The following is a 27272-nucleotide window of genomic DNA, read 5'->3' as shown; positions in this document are numbered from 1 at the left end:
ATATACAGTATAGTGTGTGTATGTAGAGGGAACGGTCGGAGCAGAGATTAGCTCGTGGAGGTCGGCTGGAAATAAATGCTTCGTAAGCAACTTGTAATGTCACGTGAAATCAGAGCCGATCCTCATTAAAATCCATCCAGGCCTGTCAGCCAGAGCTGGAGTTAGACTAGCTGTTGAGCGATGAGGCCGGAAAAGCTGGAAAAGTTAGAGCAAGTGTCAAAGCACAAACTAATAATATCACTTCTTCCTACTTGTCTTTGTGAGGAGAATATTCATTTTTTGTGCAGTGGTTTGTAAGTAATCAAACCACAAAACACAGAAAAGAGGATCTGTGCACACTTTGTAAACAGTTGACCATGCAGTTAAACTCTCCGTTGTTTGAGCACTTCCAGGATTTTTCTGAATCTTTTTGTTTGTCTGAGACATCAGCTGTTTCTTTTTCTCTGAGCATGAAAGGTAGAAATGGTGTTTGCCACCACATCACAAGCGTTGCAGGTAATTCACACGATGATGAGCCTCAATCAGACTAATTGTTCACAGTTCAAACCTCTTCAGGTTACTACTTGATATCAAGAGTTGAACCAATTTATGAGATTAATGTTAATTCTGCTGCAAATCCAATCTATGGTTTGTTTTTTAAATGTTCACGCCCTCTGCCAAGGAGATTTTCAGTCTCATTTGTGTGATTGTCTCAACTACTTGTCAACTGATTTTGCTAATTTTGGTGGACAGTGTGGTTTGAGCCCGGAGCAACACTGGATGCTCTAAATCTAGGGAGCACTCACAGCCTCCTCTTGCTTTAGGCTTGTCCTTGTGAAGGAGCTCCGTTTCCACAGCAACATGATACATTTATATGGGCTGTGTCCGAAATCACTCATTATTTCCTATGTGCTGTCGTCCACTATATAGGGAGTTCGCTATTTTGTAGTGCTGTCTGAATGCATGGTGAGAATAGTTATACCCCATATAGTGGACTCATAGTATCCCACAATGCATAATGAAAAGTAGCTTACAGCTGATGGTCACTAGCCAAGCAATATATACCATCATGCACTGTGCTCGTGCTGAAAGACAGAAAAATGGTGCAGAGAAAATAACCTGAGTAGTGTCCAGAAGTGTTATCCATTTTACCAATGAGCTCACCATATAGTCCTCTGCATAGAACTCCATGGATAGTGAGTAGGGAGTTGTGAATGAGTGGGTGATTTCAAACTCACTTGAGATTTAGCACAGTTAATACCTGTGCAAAGGCTCAATATTCCCAGGATATTCTTGTGTCACCAACAAAGATCGTGCTGCTCATGAATGATGATCCTGAACGGATGAAGCTTTAAGGACATGTTGAGGAACACAAGAAACCTGACGAGACTCAGGATGAGTTCCTTTCAAAGTGAGGGAAAATAAGGGGAGAGGAAATGAAGAAAACAGTTAGTTATACACAGTGAATATTGGTTGGAGTAAAAGACACAGTCCTCAGTCAAAGAACAAAAGTGAGACCAAATAATGCTCCTCTCTCCACAAAACAACATTTCTGTTTGCATTTCAGTACCATCAAGAGCTTAGAGGTTTTGCCCCCAAACCAACAAACAATCTGGATTCAGTTTTTCACCCAGTGGAGTTTATTTACCCAGATGATCAGCTGGGGCGTTGGGCCACTTTAATGTTTTTATATTCAGGGCATCACTGTCAGTTTACCAAGTCTCTCTGGCTCAGACAGAAATTTGTGGTTTGGCAGGAATCCAGTGGTTGTCGGCAACAAAGAGAGCAACATTTTTGAGTCAGAGGCAGCTCAACAGAGATCCAGCTGGACTGCAAGGCAAAAGGGGGAAAACGTCTTTAAGGGAAATGCCACCTACATTTAAGCGTTACTTTAAGCCGCTTCTATACCTTGGCCTGACACTTTTTAGCAGCCAGGGAAGCTTCCTGGCAGGAAGAGGCAGCTGAACCGAGCTGAACCCTCCAGACAATGAGAGTCTGTCTCAGGCTTTAATACGGCAGCAAATGCTGTCGACAGGTTTAAAGAAATGTCACTAGCTACAAGAGAGTTGTGCTTTTCTCTGTTTCCTGCCCTCCTGTCCACTGCTCTTTGGATTTACTTCCTAGGCTTAACAGAAAAAGTTGCAATTCCTCACTATCAACAATAAAAATCTAATGTAAAAACATAATCACTCATTTGATGTTTGTGATGGTGATGGTGGAGAACGCTGTCGATCTCTATCTCCCTTAGGTGTTGATTTGAGATCGCCATATGATTCACATCATTTTCATACTCATCAAAACATTCAGTGTCCCTTTGTGTCCTGTGTAGACACACCGGCATTTATGTTTCTACATTCATACAGTTTTTTTCTTCATTCTATTGCCTGTAATTTGTCACATTGATAAAAATGTGACAAATCTCCTTTAAAGGTCCCATATTGTATAAAGTGAGATTTCCATGTCTTTTTTGACTATAAAGCAGGTCTAGCTTCTATATTAATACTGTGAAAGTATCAAAACGCTCAGTCCACAGAGACCTGCACACAGCCTGTATTCGGAAACTGAGCCTTCAAACAAGCCCTCAGGACTTCTGTAACTTTGTGATGTCACAACAAAGAAGTCACCGGTCTCAGCCATGCCCCAAGCCCCGCCCACCTGGACCCTCCATCCATAGAATGTATACCTGAAATCTGCTATATTTTAATTAGTTCACTCAGAAAACAGAGCTGTTGTTACTTGAGCTCCAAAGAGTAGCTTGAGAGAGGGGATGTAGAACTACAGTGAGATGGTTTTTAGTTCTTGAAACCAGAAATATATCTTCTTATGGATATCAACACTTGAAATAAAACACCAGAAAACTGTAAAATATGGGACCTTTAATGTTAGATAAACAAATAAACAGTTTTGTCCCTTTTCTCTTACTTGTTTTTGAGAACTGATCTTGTAATGTCTTAACTCTCAGCTACTCACATAAGTTCAAGTGTGTGTGTGAATCAGGTTTGTGGAATTCATCCAGGATTGATCAAAAATCCAAAAGTGAGTCGATTCAAACGTTGAATTCAACAAGGTCTATGAAGTCTTGCAACTTTCTTTCTTTTCAACACAATGTGTCATTGTTTGTGCTGGGGATTGAATTTAATGGCTGTCGAAAAGTCAATGCTCAGCTGATCTATCAGACTTTTACATCTGGAGCTCTGACTCCCACTCACTTTGCTGCTCTACTGGCATTGAGTGATAACATTAAAATGGTGACTAAATCTCTGTCAATCATGTCAGAATGTCCTCCATTGGGTCTGGAGTCACTAAAGGTCAAAGACAACCAGCTGAGAGCATCGTCCTACAAACGCAGAGGCCTGGGCCCTCACCGCGGCCGCCTCAACATCCAGGTAACCACACAGACCAGCAGCCAACCAAGAGCTTAATCTAGTCCAGCTGTCTACAGAGCAGCACTGTGTATGTGTGTGTTTTCAGTCTGGGATAGAGGATGGAGATATCTACGACGGCGCTTGGTGCGCTCAGTACAGAGACAAGAACCAGTGGCTGGAGGTCGACGCTCGGCGACTGACTCGCTTCATCGGCGTCATCCTGCAGGGTCGCAGCTCCATCTGGAGGTCAGTGCTGAAGGTCAGAGGTTTTACAGCATCAGGGAAATGTAGTTTTGTAGAGCAAAATAAAATTGTTATTCAGTCAATATGTTTTTTGTTCTTTACGGTGATCTTCCTCCAATTTTAATTTTAAACACTCACCAAAATTAAAGGCTTCAGTTACTATACTGTTCATGTGATGCAGATGTAAACATCTGCACATTTAAAGTTTGAAGTCAGGACTGCACTCCCCTAGATTATATATCATTACAAACTTAATACGAAACATACATAACACTACATACATTTGTTGTACCTGTACAGTATATTCTGGACGCAGCATTAACGCTATTAATACAAAAGTAGAGAAATCAGAATATTTTTCTCCTTATTTTGGACGTCAGCTCCTCTGCAAGGCTCTTCTGTGTATCACATAATATCTCTACTGTAGAACTACATGATGTGTCTCGTTCACTCACAGTTGGGACTTGGTGCACACCTACAAGGTGCAGTTCAGTAACGACTCGCTGGTCTGGAAGCCATGTATGAACGGGACTGAGGAAGCTGTGAGTAAACAGACTGTACTTTTCCTTCTTTCAAACTTCCTTCTTATCTCTCTCCTCCTTCGTACGTTTGTCCCACCATCACCAGTGACTTTGACGTGGATTTGGTTACAATGGTGGTAACAGCTACGGTGAGAATTACACTGTAATGAGTTAAAATATGAAGCTTTTACTTACAGATGACATTCCCAGGAAATTTGAATACAGAGCGTTACTAACAGATGTTATCAACCCTCTACCCTAACTGAACATCCTGCAGACCATCTTACAGTTGCTACCAATATGTATGAAGTGATACATAATACTACAGAAGCGGAAGGTCCATTTGACAACAACATTTCATTTGAGTCTTTTAATTGTAACATTTTTACATTTTAACCTAATACACTGTCTCACAGTTAAGTAAATGCTTCATGTTGAAACTAACGCAGTAGATGTTGAATGTCAGTTTATGGAATAAGAAAACAAGAAAGGAAAAGTCATCACAGTGTAATTCTCCCACAAACCGTTACCACCATTCCAAAAAAGGCCTGTAAAGGAAAGTTTAGTAAATGAGGGACATGCTGCTGTGTTAAGGGACTCCTTTTTGTTTGGAAGGAATAAGTGGTAATAATGCAACATGCTGTTTCATTATCTACCACAGTAACAGGGTCGGAAATTGTTCGGCTTTGGTTGGGTTTGTTTATTTCACTGGTTTTTCTAGTTACAGCCAACCATGAAGTGTCCATCATGCTTTTTTCCATTTTTTTAAATTCACTTTTTCCGTGGGCCAGGCAGCCTGCCCCATCACCGAACTGTAACTCTTTACCAGATGGTGTCAGTTTTACAGAGGCAAACAAGTAAAAGAAAATATTCATAAGTCAGTTTTTGAGCTTTTGATTTTTTTTTTTTGGTTTTATTTTGTGGAGCATAATTCAGGTGTTCAAAAGAGCAGAAAAGAAGTAACAAAGTTCTCCGTCTCAGACAGAAAAGACCTCAGAGCAAAAGACAGAGTAAAAGCTGACAAGCATGGACAAGTGGAAGTTGACATTCATGATTTGCAATGATACACCAGACGGCATGGAGTCCTGTTTTGAGCCTCATAAACAAATGTGTCTTCTCAAGGGTCTTGCATGCGGGAACTTTGAAAATAGTGCTTTCATTTCAAAGTTCTCAGTGGAAATAAGACGGATGACTTCATAAAAAAGGTCCATTGCTACAGATTCATCTTCATTTTAAACCAGACAGGAGTCTTAAGATTGATGAGATTTCCTCATGTTTCACCAGATATTTGAGGGGAACCAGGATTCAGAGACACCCGTCCTCGCCCTGTTCAACACTTCCACAGTAGCCCGTTACATCCGGATCAACCCGCAGACCTGGTACCAGAATGGGACGGAGGGAGACATCTGTCTGAGAGCTGAGGTGTTAGGCTGCACGGTCCCAGGTACGGGCTACAGGCTGGAAATAGCTTTAATACACTATTTCTTACATTATGTTTAGCCGCTGTAACACACATCTTTCCCCCTTAATAGATCCAAATAATATCTACCCATGGCAGACGGAGCCGACGGAGTCCAGAGACAAACTGGACTTCAGACACCACAACTACAAGGAGATGAGAAAGGTGGGACAGAGTCTGATGTGGAGCATATGATGATTTTGATGATGGGAGGACGTCATTCATGATGAACAATGGTGTCAAAAGAGAAGATAATGATCTCTTCAACTAAGTTTTAATGCAACCAATAAGACAAGTTTATATTTTTTATCCATTTTAAAGAAGCTCTGTTGTCAGATATAAATAAAACCCCAGTGCCAGGTTGACAAATGTAACAGTTTTTAGGTTTTACAGTGACTCCCACAGTGTGTGTGTGGTCTGGTCTTAGTCTGACCAGAAAGCAAATATTATGGGAGGTTTCACTCCATCATGGCAGTGTCTTCACTGTGCTGCCACTACCTGCGGTCTGTGTGAGGACACCGTCCTGGATCTGATGGTCAGAAAACAGCCCACAGAAACAAACACACCAATCCACATTCCTCACGAGGAACAAATTCAGCCTTTTAACACAACTTCAACAGACCACTGGGTGTGATTTTGCACATCACACACAGTAAACACACAAATCAATCAGCTGAACTCCATAAAAGTGTCCGTGACAACCTCAACCTCTCCTCAGATGTATTAGACAGACAGACAAGGAGACTGTGGTTCACACGTCTATTGTCCTTATAGGATGATGCACAATTGATATTTAACTCTCCCTTCAGTGAATTATTACAGTAACCCAATAGGTAGAATGTGTGTAGGTCCAAAATCTTAAATATGATAAATGATAAATATTATTTTAAGTAAAAAAATAAATTGGTGATGGTCAAATTCAGAAATGTTTTTTTTGCCGACTGTCCCTGGTGTTACTATCCTTCAGAAGGCTGTGCAATGATATAATGGCTTCCTGACATCCGTTTCCTCAACGTTTCTGTCTTGTAGCTGCTAGCTCGGAAAGAATGACCGTTTAGTGTTGTGTTGTTAATAAAGTTAAAGCAACAACAAAAAAAGTTGGGAGGGGGTTCAAGGTGGGCCGTGCTTGGGGCATGGCTAAGAGTGGTGACTCTTTAGTTGTGACATCATAAAATCACTGATGTCCTGATGGCTCGTTTTAAGGCTCAGTTTCTGATGTGGGGCTCAGTGAATTTCCCAGTGAGTTGAGCATTTTGATACTTTCACAGTATTAATATAGAATCTAGACTGCTTTATAAACAAAACACACACAGACATCTCGCTTTTTACGATATGGGACCTTTAAATTTTAGAGTGGTGTGTTTTGCAGTTGGTTCGAAGTTGGTCACGTTTTTTTTTTAATTTTTTTATTTAACCATGTTTTCATTTAGTTTAATTCAATAAAATAAAAAATAATTTACGAAATTTTTTTCTCCCAGCTGATGAAGTCAGTGAATGAGGCGTGTCCTGACATCACCCGCATCTACAGCATCGGAAAGAGCTACACAGGTCTGAAGCTCTACGTCATGGAGATCTCTGACAACCCCGGAAAACACGAGCTGGGTGAGACAGGCCGATGCGAAAGTTAAACACTCAAAATGTACCACGTCTGGTTGAAAAAGAAAAATATTTTCTACTGTCTCATCATGGGTTATCTCTAAGAAAAAAAAAGTAGAAAACCCAACTGCTAAAGTTTCATTATTTTGATCAGCCAAACATTGTTGCAACTCTTTCAATAATAATGCACATCAGATTTTTCATGGGAGCTTTATCTGTTGTCATTTCATAGGTGAAAGAATTAACGAATTAGAGAAGCTATTGAGATTATTTCTAGGTTTAGAGCACAGCTCAGAAATTCATCTTTGACTGAAACTACAGTCTTTCACATGCTGCACTGCTGCCACGCCACTTCATTCATTTCATCTAATGAGGGACAGATCCTGTTTGGCATTCACAGAGTGATCAGAGGGGTCAGAGGGTCAGAGGAGGCGTCAACAGTGGCTGCCACTGTATCCTAAAACTAAACCAGACAGTCCAGCACTGTGTGAAACATAAACCTGCACAGGCCAGAGTTCCTCTTCGTTTGCTCTGAGGTGTAGAACTGTTTTCTTTGGCCTCCTCAGCTTGGCCCACATGGCAGCAGAGTGGAGAGGTTTTCCCGCCAAAACACAAGGCAGTGAAGGCAACACAGAGGAGCAGAGAGAAGAGTGGGAGATCATGCCTGTCCATCCAGTCTTTCAAACTTTTATTTTGGGTTGTTATATAGGTGGGTGGGTGGGTGGGTGGGTAGGTTCCCCTTCAGTAACTGAACATGGCTGTAGGGATACCAGGTGGTGCTTTTTCAAGACACTATGGTATCACAGTGAGGTTGACCTTTGACCTTTTGGATATAAAATTTCATCACTTCATTGCATCAATTTTATTGCATTAGACATGTACGTTATTAGACACTTGAGTTATGGCCAGAAATGTGTTTTGTAAGGTCACAGTGACCTTGACCTTTGACCTTTGACAAACAAATTCTCATCAGTACATCCTTGAATTCGAGTGGATGTTGATGTGATGAAATACAAAAATCACCAGAACTGGCTTTGTTAGGATTTCCTTTCTAGTGAATAACTGGCAGCTTTAACAAAGGAGGGAAAAGATCAGTTTTTCCCTCCACTCTGTTCAGTCTGTGACCTGATTCTTTATCCACCTCAAAAAACTTTTTTTTCCAAAGACCAGTGTTTGTTTGGTGACATCTCATGTTCCACTGACTGAGTCTTTTCATGTTATCTTCCACCTCAGTGGTTTACAGTAGGGACACGCAAACTGGGTTCTCCCTTTCCCCCTAAACTTTCCACACATTATGTAACTCCATGGGTATCTACTGTATGTAGCTTCTTGTACAAAGTTTGTCTCAAGGTTTGTTGTGTTGCTGATGTCTCAGCTGAGGCACCACTGAGTTTCATGCTTAGGTTTCAGTTAGATTAAGCAAATTCCGCTTCATGCTTCTTGGGATAATGCCAACATTATAACCTTTCAACAACAAACAGCCTGAGTATATGTAACTACAGACCATTTCCTGATTACATTTCCTGATCAATTTGATCACATCCCTCATAATTTTACAAACGGGGAGACCAGCGTAATTTCAATGAACTGACCCAGTTCCAGTGTCAGTTCTCTGACTGGGATAATGACTCCAGACTGTTTCCATCATACATTACTTGCTACTTAGAAACCGCTGAACATACTTGAAGGCTCTTGCCAAAGCCCACAAGTATCAACGGGTAACAGCTTTCCCACAAAGTCTGAAAGATGAACTATAACCATATGACCAAATCTAAAGCACATCACATTTTTCATTTAGTTTTGTTGATAAATGATAAATGATAATAAAGGATCAGAACACTAATGAAGCTCCTGTTATTGAAGTGAAACCTATATATGTAAGGATTATATATCTATATAAGGATTTGTCAAATCAAGAAAAATATCATTTCCATTGTGTTGCTGTCTAAATCCTGTGCTGATAATCAGGCTGAATTGTTTTAGCCTGATTAAATTATTACATTTTGTTGTCACTTCATTTATTTGACAGAATATGCCCTTAGACTTGGGCAGTGATTCCTGCCTCTGGAGCCAGGCTCAGAAGCTCATACTTTATTGAAAAGGATGTTGTGCTATTTCGCAAATTCAGAACTTCAAAATAAATCTGAATTGACTGACTGTACAGACCTCATGAATTCAGGCATGCTCTCAGAGCCAGATTGTAAGGAACTCATCTCAGCGCTCAGTGTGAGCTGAAACTCCTCCTCATAAACTGTTTTGTGGAGGAAGTGTGAGATTTCAGAGCTACTTGTGAGTGTAATGTATGTGGAGAAAACAGGAAACAGATCCAGGTCTTTCATGTCGCTCAGTGCAAGAAGCTGATCTTTGCAGCTGTACTTTGAAAACCCAGATGCTGTAGGTGAATTTGTTTTTGAGGATGGGCTCCTCATCCTTGCAGCATGTGATGGTAACTGATCTGGACATTTGTCACAGATCATGAGAAGCAGCATAAGCACAAGCATGAAAATGTCAGATGGTACAGTATTTGTTGAACCTGTGTCTTTGTCTTGGCGCCCCCTGCAGGAGAACCAGAGTTCCGATATGTCGCGGGGATGCATGGGAATGAGGTGCTGGGACGGGAGCTTCTGCTAAACCTAATGGAGTACATGTGTCAAGAATACAAACGGGGAGACCAGCGCATCGTCCGCCTGGTCAAAGAGACTCGCATCCATCTTTTACCCTCCATGAACCCTGATGGCTACGAGATGGCCTTTAAAAAGGTGCCTGGAGCCGCTTTTAGTCAAAGATGGTGTTTTGTAGATAAATAAAATGATCAGGCACCAATCTGAAGGAAGTAAAATGAAATGATTATATCATTCTCTAATGGCACAAGCCCCACCCTTCTTCATTTCTGTAATCCTCAGGGCTCGGAGCTGGCAGGTTGGGCCCTGGGACGTTACAGCTACGAGGGTATAGACATGAACCATAATTTTGCTGACCTCAACTCAGTGATGTGGACTGCCATCGAGCTGGAGACGGACCGGTCCAAACTCATCAACCATTACTTCCCCATCCCTGAGCAGTACACCTCTGAGGAGGCCTTTGTAAGTTTTATAGACACACATCACACCTTTAAAAGAAGCACAATAATGATGTAAAATAAGCAATATTCTTCTATTTGTAAAATCTTTTCCTTTAGGGTGACCGGTATATTTGTGGCTTTATTTCTCTGACTAAATCTCCACCTCCAACATTAGGTGGCATCAGAGACCCGAGCTGTCATCAACTGGATGCAGAACATCCCATTTGTTCTCAGTGCCAACCTCCACGGTGGAGAGCTGGTGGTCACCTACCCATACGACATGACGCGGGACTGGGCACCTCGCGAGCACACGCCGACCGCCGATGAGAGCTTCTTCCGCTGGCTGGCCACAGCCTACGCCAGCACCAATCAGGTCACTCTTTCCTCCAGTACTGGTAGCTCGCTCTCAGTTTTACGTCTACTATCCGCTTTACCATGTTGTTGTATCACATGACCAGGTGATGTCCAACCCAGACCGGCGGCCCTGCCACAACAAGGACTTCCTCAGATACAACAACATCATCAACGGAGCCGACTGGCACAACGTACCAGGAAGTAAGAATGTGTGTGTTTCCTGTGTGGTGTAGCTGAACTCCATAAAGCCTTTAAAGTATTACCTCATATTTATATTGTGTGTATGGTCAAGTTTAATTTGTTGTGTGACAGAGCCCTATAACTTCGTCTCTATCAGTCCCACTGTTTTACTGAACATGAACCAGTTAGCTGTCAATCCACATATCAATATCCTTGTTCCTCATGAGCAAAGCAAACTGTCACACCTAACCCCGCCCTCTAAGTGTTGTTTGTGCACTTCAAAGTTTGGTTGAGGCTGAACAGGTTTCATTGAATAGTTGTTTGTGTTATTTATCGGTTATCACCCCTTTTTTAAAAAAAAAAAAATGCACATTGCAGTTGTTCACCCTTGGCCTCTGTCCTCTGAGGTCAGAAAGGTTAGTGACACTGCTTAGTTCAAGATACTTTGAGTTAAACATTTGCTGTTGCACTTCAGTTTTTGCCTGTTGCTGTTGTTAAGCCCATAGCTGCTGTCGGTTCACAGATTCACTGATTAGTTGGATCACTGTTCTGTAATGAGTTAACTTATTTGACACCTTCAGAATTTAATGTGCTATGTATCGGAAGAATTTATTTCCATACATTTTAAATGCAACTATTTGCGTCACATGTTTCTTTACTTTTAATCTTCCCCTGTAGCTCTGTAAACATCATGTGCAATACGTCCGTGTTTGAAGTTAATAGGGGCCAGTAAATTGAAGTGGTGCAAAAACATTTTCTGGCCTTAAATACTATTATCTGTTTAGCTGATGACATTCTCACTGCAAACAGCCACAAGTTGAAACATCTTCACAAATGTTACTGTAAATGTCCAGAAAGTGACCAGGTTTACAGCTTTAAGCCTAACATGAGGGAACAGGTAAAGTAGGGAAAATAAAAGCAGCCCAGTAAGAATGAAACCCATCCACCGCAGCACATTTCATTTCATTTCTCATGTATTTTGTCTACCTTGCAGGTATGAATGATTTTAGCTACCTCCACACCAACTGTTTTGAGGTGACGGTGGAGCTGTCCTGTGATAAATTTCCTCATGCCAGTGAGCTTCCCATCGAGTGGGAGAACAACAGAGAGTCTCTGCTGGTTTACATGGAGCAGGTCAGGCTCATTTCTGTCAGCTCTCTTGCTTTCGTCTTGTTTTTTTTTCTGTCAGCAAAACAAGTTAAAATCAATTATTTGTGGCCTTTTACAGTCCGCTGCTGTTTTATATATACGGACAATAAAACATTGATGTCTCATTTGATGTCTCTCTTTCCTTTCTGACTCAGGTTCACCGTGGAATTAAAGGTGTGGTTCGGGACAAAGACACAGAGGCTGGTATAGCAGATGCCACAATAAAAGTTGATGACATTGATCATCATATCAGATCAGGTATAGTTTTACATCTCACATCCAATATTAAATCAAGTTTCCTAGCTGGAGAAAAATAAGTCCGTAAATAACTTATGGTTTATATTTTACTCATCTGTCTCACATATGAATCTTCGTAATTTTAAAATAGTGGCACTTTTCGTTTCGATTCAGTCACTCTCTAGCCATTCTGTTATTTCTGTTCTGTTATTCTGAAAAGTAAACAACAGAATATACTGTAAGATTCCACGATAATAGCATTTTATTAAATGCATTTATCCACATATCCTGAGTGTTACTCCTCGTCCAGGCTGAAGTTTTCCATCTCCTGTTGTCTTACTCCGCAGCTGCTGACGGTGATTACTGGCGGCTGCTGAACCCCGGCGAGTACAGAGTGACGGTCAGTGCAGAGGGATACTTCCCCTCCTCCCGCACCTGCCAGGTCATGTATGACCACTACCCCACAATCTGTGACTTCCGCCTCACCAAGATGCCCAAACAAAGGCTAAAAGAGATTTTAGCGAAGGGAGGGAAACTCCCCAAGGACCTGCAGCTCAGGCTGCGCCAGCTACGACTACGCAAGCTCCGCGTCACCACCAAGGCTATCAACCAGAGGCGTGCTGCTGCTGCTGCTGCCGCTGCCAAACGGGCTAAGAGGGTGTAATGATGAGGGTGATGATGGGAACAAAGCAGGACTTGTTCAGTTCACAATGACAACTGGTCTTCACTGGAGTCGTGTCACCATTTCTTTTTTTTTTTAAACGCTGTTATTTGTCCACAACAACTGTACAAATAACAATTTAATCTTCTGCTGTGGAGCAGCAGAACAGATTCTTTCTTAAAGACACATTTATAGTTGCTGTTAAAGACTCCAGAACTGCTGTGTTTGGTTTGGACTTTTAGTATTAACGTGTTTTGGTGACGTGACAGGAAAATATCAGACAAGGCTTTTCCTTACATGAGAAATCAGTCTGTTTTCCCAGATAAGCCTCCAGTAAACATGAGGAGAGACTGTACTGTACACACTAAATTCAGTCTTTTGACCCTCACTTAACTTCAGACTCTCTCTACCCAGAGGAGGATGCACAGTTCCAGATAAACAAGAGTGACGCAGGCGCCGAGGACACCCGCTCCACTCATTTTGTCTTTTCACTTATGTTTGTTGTTTCCACCTTTTAGCCTCCATAGTTTGAGTTTTTAACTTTGTAACCACCTCCTTGTCTTTAACAGGTGGTTGAACTGATTGTAGTTCAAGATGAAGCGTCATGATTCCTTCAAAATAAAAGTGTCATGTCCACAAATTGAATAAGATTCTACAATTTGTGCGAAAACAGCATTGAAAATGGAAAGTAATGAACATAAGTGCATTATTAAGTGCCATTTTGAGGTGTGTGAAAGAAAATAACTTCTACTTTCCATTGTTACATTTGTCGTCATGTTTCTAAACTCCAGAGAATAAACAAATTTGGTAAGAGGAGACATTTACTGAATCTTTATTTATTACATAATGAACATGTCACTTTACAAGTAAAAACACTAGAAACAAAACTAATTTACTTAAGAATAGCGAGCTTCCACTTGACACCGTTTCTAATCTTTGGTGGCGCCAGAACCTCAGCATCTACAAAGAAAAAATAATGAGAAAGAAAACACAAAAATCACTGGAAAATAGAGACATATGTTTATACCTGTTATAACCAGACTATTTCTGAGTGTTTGTTCACATGTGGCTCAGATCAGATCAGCATTAAAAGAATAAAAATGTTGTTCAAACAGTGACCTGTGAGTGTTTATGTGAGATAATGAGCTAATAGCTAACGCTGCTGACCTTGTGAAGCTGCAGGTCTCTGCTGCTGCTGCTGCTGCTGCTGCTGGAAAGAGGCCATGATGCTGTTTGCAGTTGAGTTTGGCCCAGTGAGCTGAAGAGCAGGAAAGAGGCGAGAGATTATAAAACAAAGTATAAATCCTAATAATATACACAAACTCAATCCTGCTTTCTTGTATCTTATGTTCTTAGTGTTTTTTTTTATTTTGTCCAAGTGCAGGCTATCATTCCCTGTCAGTTCATAGAAACAGTGCACAGAGAACAGCTGAATTCTAAATACAAGAACATGTCAATAATTAATTTTTTCATGTCTTTTAGCATATTTAATTCTGGTTTAACTCATCTGTCACTGCTCGTCCAAACACATCTACCAACATTAAACGCGTCAACAATCGATAAATTTAACAAATTGAACAGTTCATAAAAACCAGTGTGATGAAAGCATGTTACTGATATTATAATGATCATTTCTGGTATTAAACTTACCGGAGCTTGGTTGTTTTGGGGGCCTTCAGGCCACACCTCAGGCACTGCCGCCTCCATCATCTGCAGAGCCTCCTCGTAGGTCAGCTGCAGCTTCTCCGCCTGTTTGTCAAACTGGAACAGCACCAGAGCTTTCAGCAGGCTGTGCACTTCCTCTGCAAAGCAGGAAGGGACACAAGAGTCGTCAATCAAACTGTACAGTAAACTGCTCTTATATGTAAGAGCGCAGACTGAGCGCTTCTCTTAAGTAGGACTGCATTTCCCATCATCCCTGGCTGCTTCCTAACATTTTCCTACTACCTCTATATTGTACACTACAGAATTACAGTCACTTTTCAACAAGCAAACACAGCTTATTCTTAGTTTTTGCAGCAGGGACGGAAACAAATCTAACACAGATGTTCTTAAAGTTATTAAAAATATAAAATAAAGAAAATAAAAATGAGTAAGAGCCTTTGGGTGTTCAGGTCTGTACCTCTCATCTTGTCCACAGTGGTGATGATCTCACCCAGGGCGTACATCAGCGCTCTGTCCTCCATCGGGCTTCCCTCCTTCAGACTGAGCTTCTTCCGCTCGGCCTTCCTCCGGTTCTTTGATGATCGCCTGCAGGCAGAGCAGGAACATAAAACCAAAAACCAAGATTAAATCATTTATCACACCGGCTAGACAAAAAAAACGTAATAACTGTATTGGAACAACAGGTGTTGTCTTACGAGGAGATGCGGGAGTTGCTATGAGAGTATTTGGAGCCGGTCATCACACTGCTGGCCTCAGAGTAAAGCTCAGCATCAGGACAGTCTGGACCATCCTCATCTGGTAGAGACGATGAAGGGTTACCGAAAACTTTGGTTCAAATGATGAATATAATAATAGAATGTTTTCTATTTAATTCATTTCTTAATTCTGTTTCCTTTTTTTGCTTAATTCTTGACCTGTATCCTTTTGTTTATACTCTTTAGAGGGTACAGAGCAGCCAGCTGGCTCTTTAAAGTTTAAAAACTACAAACGCATGGAGTGTATTTAGTTGAATTATGGTAACAATACGACTGGAACTCATCGAGCAAACAGATGTAGATAACACTGCAAGACTGGTCTGAAAAATTCTACTGTACGTTTTGACTATTTCAATTCTTTCTTAGAGAGATGAAGCTTTTTATAACTTCCTGTTAGGCCTGCTACATTTGATACTCTAAAGACAAAGGTTGGTTAGATTTGACTAAAAGTTACAGATCTGATATAAAATCACAACAGCTGTTCTCACCCAGCATGTCCAGTCTGGCCTTCTCTTTCTGCTCTCGGACCACAGCCAGCCGGGTCCTGTGCCGCGTGAACGTCGCTACCTGAGCCTCCAGGAAAACAGTCTGGGTGCTGACAGCTGACACAAGACAACATGACAACATCAGAACAACACAATAACAAAACATCACAAGACTAAAGTCCTTTGTTTAGCTTTCTCTTGCTTCCCTCTGTCAGAACTCTTTAAACCATTTTCCTCAAATTTGAGCACGTAGACCAGCGTGCTGACGCTTCCAGTCTGAAGTGTTCTTACCTTCTAGTAGAGCAGGTTTCAGGTTGGTTTCAGTGATGTCTTGTCTGTTGTGCATGTAAATCTGAAGCAGGCAAAGAAATAAACCATCACACATGCAAAGAACACGCAAAAGGATTCAGTTTAAGAATGTTCACAACGTAGCTTCTTCTTTTAAATAAGTGGAATGGTTTTTACATTTTACAAAAAGGGAGACAGTGACACATTTTTAAAAAGTGAGAAGGAAAGGACGATCATTTTGCTCACTGACCAATCGAAGCGCCTCCTCCCAGACTGCACCAGTGATCAGAGCCAAGATGGCTTCCTCACAGTCCTGTTGGGAAGAAACATACAGACCCTCAGAGCTCAGCTCGCAGCTGCAGACAGGAAGTGGTCTGTTGCTGGGTGATTTGCAGCAGAGTGTAACTATAAAAAATGAACTTCTGATAATCTTGGGTTGGGTTTAGCTCAGTCAGAGAGCTGCTTCATTAGAAGTCACTCTGTCCAGCTGTTCAGAGGATCTTACTTTAGCGTACTGGTCCAGCAGCAAAGCAGCTTCTGAGTACCGCCGCTGTTCAGTCAGCTTCTCTGAGGGAAGGAAGCAGAAACCATTTTAGGATTTACATGGAAAGTCTTACCAGCTAACCAGCTACCTGTCTGACTGTCTGTCAGTCTGACAACCTGTTGTTATGGTTACCTGCAAGATCCCTGGCCAGTAGAGCTAACTGGTCGGGCGGTAGTGGGATCTGCTGTGCCACACAGATGCCGTTTCTCCAACTGGAGCTGCTGGCGAACGCCTGCAGAGCGCCGACTGACTCTCCACATCGCCATAGCAACAGGCCGGCCTGCTCTGCCTGCTGCTGCTCCACTAGGTGCTCAGCGTAGGCACAGCTCAGAGCCTGGAGGTCAGAGGTGGAAGTCAGGTTTAATGTACAGCTTCATGAGCACATGTTGATCTGTGACGTCTGGTGTTTAAAAAAAAAATGTACCAGCTTCCTGCCAACCTGTTTTGTTGTAACTTCATCCAATTGTTTCATGCTATAAACTCGAGGCTTATACTTAAACTATAGGCTTCATACTAACGTACATCATACATGAATGAACACAGTGGTGAGCGGCGTTTGTGTCTGTACCTTGACGTGAGCGCTGTTTCCTGTGAACAGTCTCAGAGCTTCACTGTAGAGTTTCTGCTCTTTAACCAACTGCAGAGCTTCAGGGAAATGTTCCTCCCCTGAACACAAAGCACAACATCACGTCATGATCACCTTGGATTTTTGAAATATTTAGATTTAGAGTCTGAGCTGAGTAGCTGAGGCTGTGAGTGCCGTAACTGTGGCCTCCTGAAGAAAAGTAGTGTTCAGGAGTTCGACAGATGCAGTGTCACTGACCACACTTGCTGAGGTGAAGCAGGGCCTTCCTGTAGCGTTTCAGGTGTTTGTCAATGGTGTAGCGTTGGTAGTTTGGCTCCAGACTCTTCAGCATGTTTAAGAAGGGAAGGTACTCTTTCGGGTCCTGCAGGGACAGAAATGAATGAATATGACATAGCAAATGACATGATGCCTCATTCATCCACCAGTTACAGCTCAGTCATGCAGTACAGTGTAAAAGAATTGAAGGCTCATGCTGGTGTTTTTTAAAGGAATGTGGGAAATCAATCTGAAAAGCTGGAAACGGAAAGTAAAGTGTATGTAATTTTTTGAACTTTTAGAACTCATAACTAATACAAAAACTTTTAATATCTCCCATCAGAGCTGATTATCTAATTAGACTGTGCTGCACCTTGCAGTGTAAGTTAATATATCTGGCAGCTTTAATGCCTCGTTTCATTTTCACTCCCGTCTGGTGCTTTGGCGCATAAATCTGCATATTAATGAGGGTTAAATCTTTTCTTTGAAACTTCTTCCTTTACAAAGTCAAAAGTATCAGAAATATGTTGAGTCAACAAACTTTCAACTGGCTTAATCAATCACCTCATTAGCATAACTGATCATGTCTAACATATATTATCATGGTACTTTGGTTTTGTATTTGCGCTGTAGAGAACTTTGTGATTCTGTCTGTGAAGTAAAACAGTCAGATGTTGTCTCTTCCTCCTGCGCCGTCTCGTACCTTCTGGGATTTCTCAGCCACCATGAGCACAAGGTCGAAGTCGTATGTTCCCAGAGAGTGTTCATACAGGTCGTTGACATTGACGAGGAAGAGGAGGTACTTCAGCGCCTCTTCGGCGTTCACAGCGCCTGGAGCATTAGGAGGGTTTTCTGGACAAATTAGACACAACACTTAATGAAGTGATGACTGAGCATAAAAAATCCTGTCTGTCTGTCTGTGCTCAGCTGCTGTGTTCTGCTTCTCCTGCAGGTCAGTGTGTTTGAGGCGTGCTCACCTCGGAGCTCGTGGACTTTCTGCAGAGCGATTTCCAGCTCTGGAACCGTCTTCTTAACATGAGCCGTCAATATCGACAAACAGAACCTGAATGGAGAACAACGTGATCATTTTATGGCCCACTACTGCCATCAACTGGTGAAGTCTCAGCACACAGAGCTAATCACTGTGCTCCCTCCTGGTCACATCCACTACAAAGACTAGAGGCTGTTTTGCTGGATCCACAGCCTCTGTTTAGTCAGACAATTTAAAGAAATTACACCTGACATTATGTTGTGTTGTAATGTGTAAATGCATGTGTGACTTAAATAGAAACATCACTGACTTGTTTGGATCCATTGACTCCATGGCGCTCCGTAAAGCATCGCAGACTACGTCCACCTTCTTCTGGCCAGAGGCAGGCTGGGACTTAACTGGGCCGCTCTGAGGATGAGGGTACATGCTGCTGGTCGTGTCCTCCTCCCTGAGAACCAAAGAAAAAAATGCTTATGACACGAAATGTATTTCTTTATTTTAAAGCTCTTTCAGCTCTGACAAAGTCTTACTTGAGCTCAGTCAGGAAGAGGTTGATGTGGTTGATGGAGCCGAGTTGTGAGATGAAGGTCTCTATGTTCTCCAGGAAAACCTGCAGGAGGAAAATAACACTTCTTAATTTTTTATTAATGCACAATGTCATCTTAGGACTGGTCAAGGTGAGAAACAGGCTGTAGCCTAAGAGAAATCCAGTCTACAAAAGATTATGCTGTTCTCAGTCTTAATTATTTATCCTGTTTGTTCCAGTGTTTTCTTCACTTGGTATTATGCAGGCCAAAACTTTTTTTTTAGTTTATGTGATGATTTCTTAATTTTTTTAATCAGTGCTCTCTTGTTAACGAACCTGTGAACAAGTAACATTTTGTTAGCTGCCTGCTGTGCACAGAATTTTAAGCTCTGCTGTCACAAATGTTAAAACTCAGAACAAACCTTTGGCTCGTGGTCATAAATGAGGTTCAGGTTGATCCTCAGCTTCCTCATACACTCAAAGGCTTCTCTGAACTTCAAACTGAAAAAAACAAGAGAAAACAACATGTAGAACTGAGCTCAATACTCCAGATTCAGTTGGACAAAATTTCCAGTATTTGTGCTCAGCTAGGCTAACTGTTCACTGAAGTATCAGGCAACAAATTAGGCTTGGGTGATATCCAAAATCCTTGTTACAGGGCAGCTCTCATACCTCGATATACAAGCTTATTGCATTTTTTTTTTCCTAACCCTTGGGTTGAAAAGATTATGTATGAATATAAAACAAGGCTAAGTTTAGGTAAAAATATGAGGCAAAATATTTTTAAGATTGTCGTAGTTAAGACCAGTGTTGACCTGGAAGGTCTGTTTGTCACTAAGATTCAACAGAGAACTTATCATTTAAAACCCAAGCATGTGATATGATGAAAGAATTTCAAACTCACCTGTCCAACCACTTCCTGATATGAGCCAACACCAGCGCTCTGTGATGTACGGTCTCCAGGTTCCCACGAGGCATCTGGACACAAACAGAAACGATTTGGAGGTTTTTAAACAACACAATCGGAAATAGTAAAGGTAGCAACATACATGTGTATGTCTGTGTGTGTGTGTGTGTGTGTGTGTCGACCTGACCTGTAGAATTACTCTGGTGTCTTGAGGCACCACAGTGACGATCCTTGATCCCCTCTCCACCCGACGTATCGACTCATCGTTCTGACCTCCATCTGAGGCCAAAGCCGCCTGCAGCCCTGCAGGATCAAAGGTCATGTGTCTCACTGGGACCATTACATATACCAGCAACAGCACCAACCCAACCACTCATGTCAGAAGGCCAGAGAAACACAGCACAGATGTTAACATCACATATCAGAGTAAGTTGCCTTGTTGTTTACTGCTGTTGCTGTGACAGTTAACACAATTATTGAGCATTTGTTATTACTTGAAATTAAATTGTATATTATTATTTAACTATCACTAATCAAAAATCATACAATTTTACTTACATGAATCAAAAATATCAAACTGTCATTCAATCAATAACATTTGAAGAAAACATGAAAGCAGAGTATGTAGCACCTTATTATGTATAAACGCCTGCCTTGCTTTCTTGCTTTGTGCTTGTCGGCCTGTTTGTCTTTGTTTTGTAAGTGTGTGTGTCTCTCCTTTTCGGCAAGTGTGTCAAAAGGCTGCACGTCTGGTGGGTGGGCTTGTACTGAATTTGCATTTGTACATGGTGAAAATATTCAATAAACAGATCTTGATCAAACTGGAGTTACCGTCTTGTGGTTGTATGCCCGCACCACTCAGACTGGTTTCAGAGTTTCACTATGTGTTTGTCTCCATCTTACCTTTGACACTGAGCGTGCTCAGTTGGAGGCAGCGGCAGGTGTGGGAGTGTGTGGTGATGAGGAGGAAGTCGTTGCAAATGGCGAAGGACGAAACATTGGAGGCCAGCTGAGAAAAAAGCAGATATAAATCAACACACATCCCATCAGCCCTGTCTCTTCCTGTCTCATGATGAACACACTGAGAGAGTTGGGTAAAGTTGACAGCGTACCTCTGTGTCTCCAGCGTACAGGTGGGATCTGTCTGTCAGGCCAAGGAGCTGTTCCTAAAGACGTAAAGGCAAAGCAAACAGAAACAGTGCTTTTTGGCCTACAAACAAGAACTCACTTATGATTCATTAGGTGATTATAAGTCAGTGTGTCTCTACCTCTCCACTGATGCTGCAGAGGGCCGTCTGAACACAGGGAACAGGGAAGTTGATTTTACATCCGCTGGAGTCACACCAATCCTCCACTGACGGCTCAGGGCAATCTACACAGGAGTTCAAACATTCTCCTCAGTCACGGAAACAAGGATCAATATATGTGCAGAGGAATTAAACTGGGAAAAGTAAGTGAGACTATGTGTCATTTATTTCATTGTAATTTTCACTTATACAGTCATTTATCTCATGTGGATACACTGTTATTGAGCAGCAAATTATCGCTCAATGGTAAAGCAGGAATAACAACTCTTGAAATAGAGGGTTAAAATTAAATACGTTCTTAGTTGATCATTTTCCAAACAGTGATGGATACCGACCCCAGAGCAACTTCCTGATCTGTCCGTCCTCCAGCTGTAGGGCCACAGTGCCAGTCTGAGAACAGTGAACCATACTGACCACAACACCGTCCACTTCTATCTCAGACCTGAGGAAGAAATAACTTCATAAAAAAATCTGGGGAATGATTCCCTTAAATAACCTGAAAGGACTCAGTGTCATTATGTTCATTTACAAGCTTTGCAGGACAAAGACGTGGCTACAGGAGACTGCTCGGTTTGCTGACCTGACAGTGAGTGTGTCACTGGCGTCCTGAGCAGGACGGAGCATCTTCAGGGTGGAGGAGGTCGGCAGCAGGCTGGAGCTGACGCCCACAAACAGCTCATCCTGCAGCCACAGCAGCTGCCGCAGAGCCAGAGGGTCGTCCTGGGGAGCTGCCACACTGCAGGACGAGCAGGAAGGAGAAAACACAGTAAGAGCGGAGGTAGAGAATGAAAAAGGAAAACCTGTTAGCCGAGCAGAAAGATCTGCCGCGTTTTGAAATGAAGACACTGGTTTTTCAAATTATAAAAGTAACCACAAATTAGGACCAGGTGATATTCAGAAAGGGCAATCAGCTGTAAGACTACATGGATCATACAGTCAGGTATGTGCCAGAGGGAAACAGTATCATGCACAGCAGGCGAGCCGCTGTGTTACCTGAAGGTTTTCTGCAGGAGCAGGGGACGAGACACAATCCGGAACACATCAGCTGTTTTGTCAGCCTGTTCTCCTGAATCTGGATTAACACAAAAACATGCAGGTAGAAAAAAAAAACAGAACAAACAGGTAATACAATTATATACAGCACCTACACATATAGGCCGACTGTGTCACTTTAAAAACATCAAGAAAAAGAATAAGTGTGAAAATCAGCCCAGACATCCTTTTCCTCTGCTCAAGTCTGTCTTTCTCTACCCATGATCCTGAAGGTACTGACACTAAGAACCCACTGAGTCAGTTTTAATCCCAGCTCTGATTTTAAGGTCCATTATTATTTCTTGAAGTGCCTGGACAAATAACTGAACTAACTGGGTTTGAGCTCATGGTGCTTGGTTTAAACAGAGTTCAGCTGACGGCTTAAGACAGATTCAGGTGTAAAACAGACAGATGTTCTATTCCTCCAGCAGAAAATTTTCCAACCAAATTTCATTTTACTCACATTCGTTCTGATTATTGCCTCTTTATGAAAATCAGTGTATAACCAACCTTGGCTGTAGACTGAGATCTGTCCATTAGCGGTGAACGCTGCCAGCTGATTGGTCCTTTGAGGTTGGGAGAGGAAGGTCACCTGGTTGACTGGTGATTTCAGCTGGAGCTCGAATGAACACATTGGTGGAGGGACAACACACTGCCTGAAGGTTGTCACCAGGATCTTATCTGAGGGGTATGAGACAAATATTAACACCATGCTGAATCAGTCTGTGGCTCCACCCCCTTTCATCTCATTGGTCCTCACCTCCATCTATCACAGCCACGTTGGCGTTGTCCGCAGCGTCCAGCCCGAGGCTCCGCTCCGTCGTCCAGCCCCAGTCGTAAGTGATGCTGGCCCAGCTGCGTGTCACCAGGTGGAGCTTTAGGGGACGCTCAGGGTCCCAGCAGACACCAACCGGAGCCTTCTGAGGGTCTCTGCCGAAGTCCAGGCTCTGTTTCAGATACCAGTGGTAGTTTCCCACCGTCCACAGCTGGACTGCAGAGGAAGCATCAACAGATTTAACATTGCTTCACCACAGACTGGAGAAAAAATCTGACTTTATTCATAACTAATTTGTGCATTTATTAAGCAATTACAGAAAATGTTCCTCATAATCACGTTTTATGACTAGTATTACCACCTCGCAGTTGTAGGCTTCCGTGACTCAGACTACTTTGCTTTGTGAGGTCACCGTGACCTTTGACCGCCAAAGTCTAACCAGTTCGTCCTTGACTTCAAGTGGACATTTGTGCCAAGTGTGAAGGGATTCCCTCGAGCAGTTCGAGATTATACAAAGAAAAAATTGACAGTGACAGTGACCTTTGACCTTTAACCACCACAATCTAATAAGTTCATCCTTGAGTCCAAGTGAATGTTTGTGCCAAAATTGACATCAAGCGTTACTGAGATATTGTGTCCACAAGAATGGGAGGCACGGACAGACAACCTGAAAACAATATGGCTCCAGCTCTGGCTGTCTACTGTGGCAGACAAGTTCAACTTTGGCTTAACTTACTGTAAGTATTGACCTGTCCATCCTCTCCTGCCATCATGTCCTCCAACCAGACAGCTAAAACAGTGGAGTCACTGTTCCACAGCAGCTCCTTCACCTACAACACACACACACACACACACACACACACACGCACACACACACACACACACCAGTCTAATAATCTGATGACACTCTGATCAGAAACTGCTCCACTGATCCTTGTCATGCTGATCATTTTATATTGATCAATATGTGTCATGTTCATGTAGAGTCAGGTTCAGCTGAACATACCTTGGCCTGGTCCTTGCCGAAGGGCAGGGTGAAGTCTCCGTGCAGCAGTCCGTTCTTCTCCATGAACACCACGCTGTGTTTGTTGGGGTGACGCTGAGTGCTCGCTATCAGGCTGCCGGATGGTCTGAGGATTTCAAATGTAAATTTGTATTTATTCATGAAAGACTCTGGGTTCTTTCTCACATTTCTACAGTTCTCCACGAGCACATTAGTTTAATGAACTAAAAGAAAACTGTTACAACAGCTCTCTTACTTCCAGCAGAGCGCCTGCTCCAGGCCGTTGACGGGCTCACTGGTGGCCTGCAGGACGCCCTCCCTGTTCCACACCCGCACCTTCCTGACTCCGGTCTGAGGACAGACGGCGCTGACGGCAAACAGTTGGCCATCACCTCGCCACGTCACCCGTGGCCTGCGGTCGTCCCACTCAGCAGCTGGCTGCATCTCCTGTGTTGCAAGTTTATATTATCCACAATATTTTCATATCTAACAAAATTTTCAAACTCTACTGTTTCTGTGGTTGAATACCAACCTGGATCTTCCTCTGTGCTGCCTGTTTCCCCTCTGAACCGTGGAACTGAGTCTCCTTCTTCCCCCAACCCACTGTGATGAATTTTCCTGCAAAACACACAATAGACACCAGATTTCACTTAAGTATCATCATCATTCAGTCATATTAAATTCCATGAATCATCTCGTGACCCTCTGTGGGTCGTGACCCCCAAGGTAGGAACATCTAATCTGAACACTGTCCATTCGGAGCCACTGTACCTTCACCAAAGTCGTCCTGGTGGATTCCGACCTCTGTGATTGGCTCAAAGTCTTTGGTCATCATGATGATTGTTTCCTGACCTGTGAGTATAAATTGTTACAGATTTATTCATTAGTACAAAAGCTTTATATGTTTTGTTGGAATTGAGACTTGACTTACTAAGCACTGGTCTCTTATAAAGGTAACACACTAACAGTCGTCTTCTATAGGAAACTGTAACGTTTGTTGGTCCTTTACAACGTCCATCAAAGAAATGGTGCTATGTTAAAATGTATCCACTGCCAATGCCGGGCTTCATAGTAACTTACCTCACTGAGACCAGCTTCTCCCCTCACCTTTCAGAGTAACTGAAGGTGTATGGATTCAGTAAGCACTGGCCTTTCAGCCCAATGCTGAAACAAGACTAGATTTTTGCATTTTGTTTTGTGGGCAGTGATGTAAAGTCACTGACAATATAACTTAGAGACTGACATTTCCACTAAAACCTCTCTGATGAAACCTTGAACCTAAGGTGGAAACTTCTGATGATAAAACAACACATAAACAGTTTCGAAATAAACAGTTTTTTTTGGCATTTGTATAAAATACTGACCAGTAGTGAGAATAACGAGCTCTTCATCAGGACTCCAACTCATCGACGTCAGACCGCTGTCCACACTGCCAACACACTCCAACTGTGGACCGTGATAACAGACGTTTTGTGAGGACCTTCACTGACATAACACATCCTTGGCCCTTCGTGCAAACCTTAACTCTAATCTTAAAGCCAACCCCAAGCCCTCAAACAGCACTTTGAAGAAGTGAGGACCTGGACAAAAGTGTCCTCACTTTCCAGCTTTTTTTGCACTGCTGACCTGGCACGTGTTGAGGTTGAAGAGGACGACATCGCCGCCGGCTGTGGCCAAACATGCCGACTCGAGTTCAGCCAGGTCCTGCAGTCCGACCACCACGCCGCTGCCATCCTCCGAGAGGAAACCATCTGCTGTCAACGAGGCTTCACTGACCACCTGCAGAGGAGAATGAAGGAAAGTTAAACCAACTTTCACCTCCACTTGTAACTTGTAACGAGATGCATCAATAACTACATGACTATCCTCAATGAGATGAAGCTAAATTGAAAGAGTGATCAGAGATGATGTGCATTTATGTGTAATAAAATCCTGAAAAATCTTGAGCATTGACAATTAAAATTTTTCTCTCTCACCAGCCAGTGCTGTAAAGCCCCACCCCGAGACAAGTACAGTATGTCATCACCAGCTCACCTGGCCAGTTCGGGGGTCATACTCCATGATGGAGTATTGAGACACAACCAGTAGCGATCCAGTGTCGGCCCGCACAGAGAAAAACTGCGGGGAGCCCAGACCCTGCAGCTCCTCGCTGCGCAGGCTCTTCAGCAGCTTCAGGTTCCTCATCTCACCTCTGGACAGACAGAGACCACACTGAACCTGAGTCTGGACCCAAAGGCTGCAGAGGACCTGAAACAGCAACAATTAAATCTGTTCAGTGCTGGAACCTGAGACCTACAGAGCTGGGCAATATATCAATGTAACATTAGAAAGATGATGAAGTACCAGATATTATTAGGAACTCTGCTTGACGTTAAATGATATGAAGGCTTCAATGTTGTACTTTCCTGATTTTACATTACATGACACAGTTAAGTGTGACTTTTGTTAATGAGCGAGTGCCAATACTTGCTTGACCACCATAGCAACAGCAGGTTGCTTTTCAATTTTCCTTGTGTAAAATGTCTCCTATTATATCATATCATCAGCAATACTGAGGGATTCAGGCAAACATATTCAGATGTTGGACTCAGCCCTGTTGACAGAAAGTTAACAGCTCAGATATGGATGATTTGGGGATGAAATGTCGTTTGATAGCTGTTGTCCTAATAAATTAGGTACACTGAATATTATTGGTTCAGTAATGTATCAAGTAAACAGGCATTTAATGGCTTCTCATTTCAATACTATGTCAGACTGAATAGTTAGAAGACGTCTGTTCTCCTTCTTGTTGGATGTTAACAAAACTGACTTGAAGTCAGCATGTTTTTAATCACATGGTTATTTAACAGTCGTTCAATACGTTACACTGAGTTGTTGACCGATTTCCTTCACCTTGTTTTAATGCTTCATTCACGGCATCGCGAACAAAAATCAACCCGATCAAAATCAGACAAGTTACACAAACCGACGATAACAGTGTAACTTCAGTTTTAAAGGCCTTTCGCGGTGTAAAACACTGGTTATTAGTGATTCATTGAGTAAAGTAATGGCATTTAAACTTAAAAGTGTGCAGGCTGTCCGATAATGGAACTGGAAGCCCTAGCTTACCATTAAACTATAAGAAGCGGCATGTGTTCAACAACGATGATACAGCAGCGAAACATCTAAGAAACGTATTAATATTATAAGAAATCGAAATAAACCCACCGAGAACAAACTGCTTGAAGAAATAAAACCTTTTAAATGTCCAGCATCAACAACACAACAACAGGCATGTGGCGCTGTCAGACTCACGACCTTTCACCTCTGACGTTGTTACGTGACGTCATGGCGCTGTCGCCCCCTGGC

General features: G+C 42.4%; 2 protein-coding genes across 3 annotated transcripts in view; one reads left to right on the top strand and one right to left on the bottom strand.

Moving 5' to 3' along the window:
• Positions 1-13621, top strand: part of LOC139605809 (probable carboxypeptidase X1) — a 15903-nt gene extending 2282 nt beyond the window's left edge. For both annotated transcript variants that reach the window (XM_071457609.1, XM_071457610.1), the window contains 13 exons: positions 3256-3365; positions 3451-3590; positions 4045-4129; positions 5393-5552; positions 5641-5732; positions 7046-7169; positions 9726-9922; positions 10067-10246; positions 10400-10597; positions 10683-10779; positions 11753-11892; positions 12063-12165; positions 12492-13621. In XM_071457609.1, the coding sequence (XP_071313710.1) occupies positions 3256-3365; positions 3451-3590; positions 4045-4129; positions 5393-5552; positions 5641-5732; positions 7046-7169; positions 9726-9922; positions 10067-10246; positions 10400-10597; positions 10683-10779; positions 11753-11892; positions 12063-12165; positions 12492-12808 (1943 nt within the window). In that variant the 3' untranslated portion in view covers positions 12809-13621. The remainder of the gene's footprint in view (positions 1-3255; positions 3366-3450; positions 3591-4044; positions 4130-5392; positions 5553-5640; positions 5733-7045; positions 7170-9725; positions 9923-10066; positions 10247-10399; positions 10598-10682; positions 10780-11752; positions 11893-12062; positions 12166-12491) is intronic.
• elp1 (elongator acetyltransferase complex subunit 1) lies at positions 13622-27272 on the bottom strand. The gene is made up of 36 exons (XM_071457608.1): positions 27132-27272; positions 25959-26171; positions 25551-25703; positions 25289-25370; positions 24696-24776; positions 24457-24542; positions 24181-24371; positions 23928-24051; positions 23658-23751; positions 22907-23137; positions 22657-22827; positions 22108-22186; positions 21695-21850; positions 21450-21556; positions 21076-21179; positions 20920-20973; positions 20711-20816; positions 19995-20110; positions 19805-19878; positions 19323-19401; positions 18905-18984; positions 18685-18822; positions 18361-18446; positions 18087-18235; positions 17366-17489; positions 17111-17208; positions 16675-16876; positions 16504-16565; positions 16249-16311; positions 16002-16062; positions 15714-15827; positions 15166-15265; positions 14928-15055; positions 14456-14607; positions 13973-14063; positions 13622-13765 (listed from the first exon to the last, which is right to left on the bottom strand). The coding sequence occupies exons 2-36, from the start codon at positions 26106-26108 to the stop codon at positions 13698-13700; spliced, it is 3954 nt and encodes a 1317-aa protein (XP_071313709.1). The 5' UTR covers positions 26109-26171; positions 27132-27272; the 3' UTR covers positions 13622-13697.

The sequence above is a fragment of the Trachinotus anak genome, unplaced genomic scaffold (genome assembly GCF_046630095.1).
Source record: "Trachinotus anak isolate AG129_WGS33_773 ecotype Australia unplaced genomic scaffold, CSIRO_AGI_Tana_v1 ptg000021l, whole genome shotgun sequence".
Lineage (NCBI taxonomy): Eukaryota > Metazoa > Chordata > Actinopteri > Carangiformes > Carangidae > Trachinotus > Trachinotus anak.
Note: the sequence above shows the minus strand (reverse complement) of the source record. Positions and strands in the feature narration are given on the sequence as shown.

Excerpts from the sequence above, each read along its gene's own strand:
- elp1 (XM_071457608.1), bottom strand. The coding sequence starts at position 26,108 with ATGAGGAACCTGAAGCTGCTGAAGAGCCTGCGCAGCGAGGAGCTGCAG. Across the intron at positions 15,266-15,713 it reads GGCCAGACTGGACATGCTGG|ATGAGGATGGTCCAGACTGT; the intron begins GTGAGAACAGCT and ends CGTCTCTACCAG. Across the intron at positions 15,056-15,165 it reads AGCAACTCCCGCATCTCCTC|GCGATCATCAAAGAACCGGA; the intron begins GTAAGACAACAC and ends CTCTGCCTGCAG.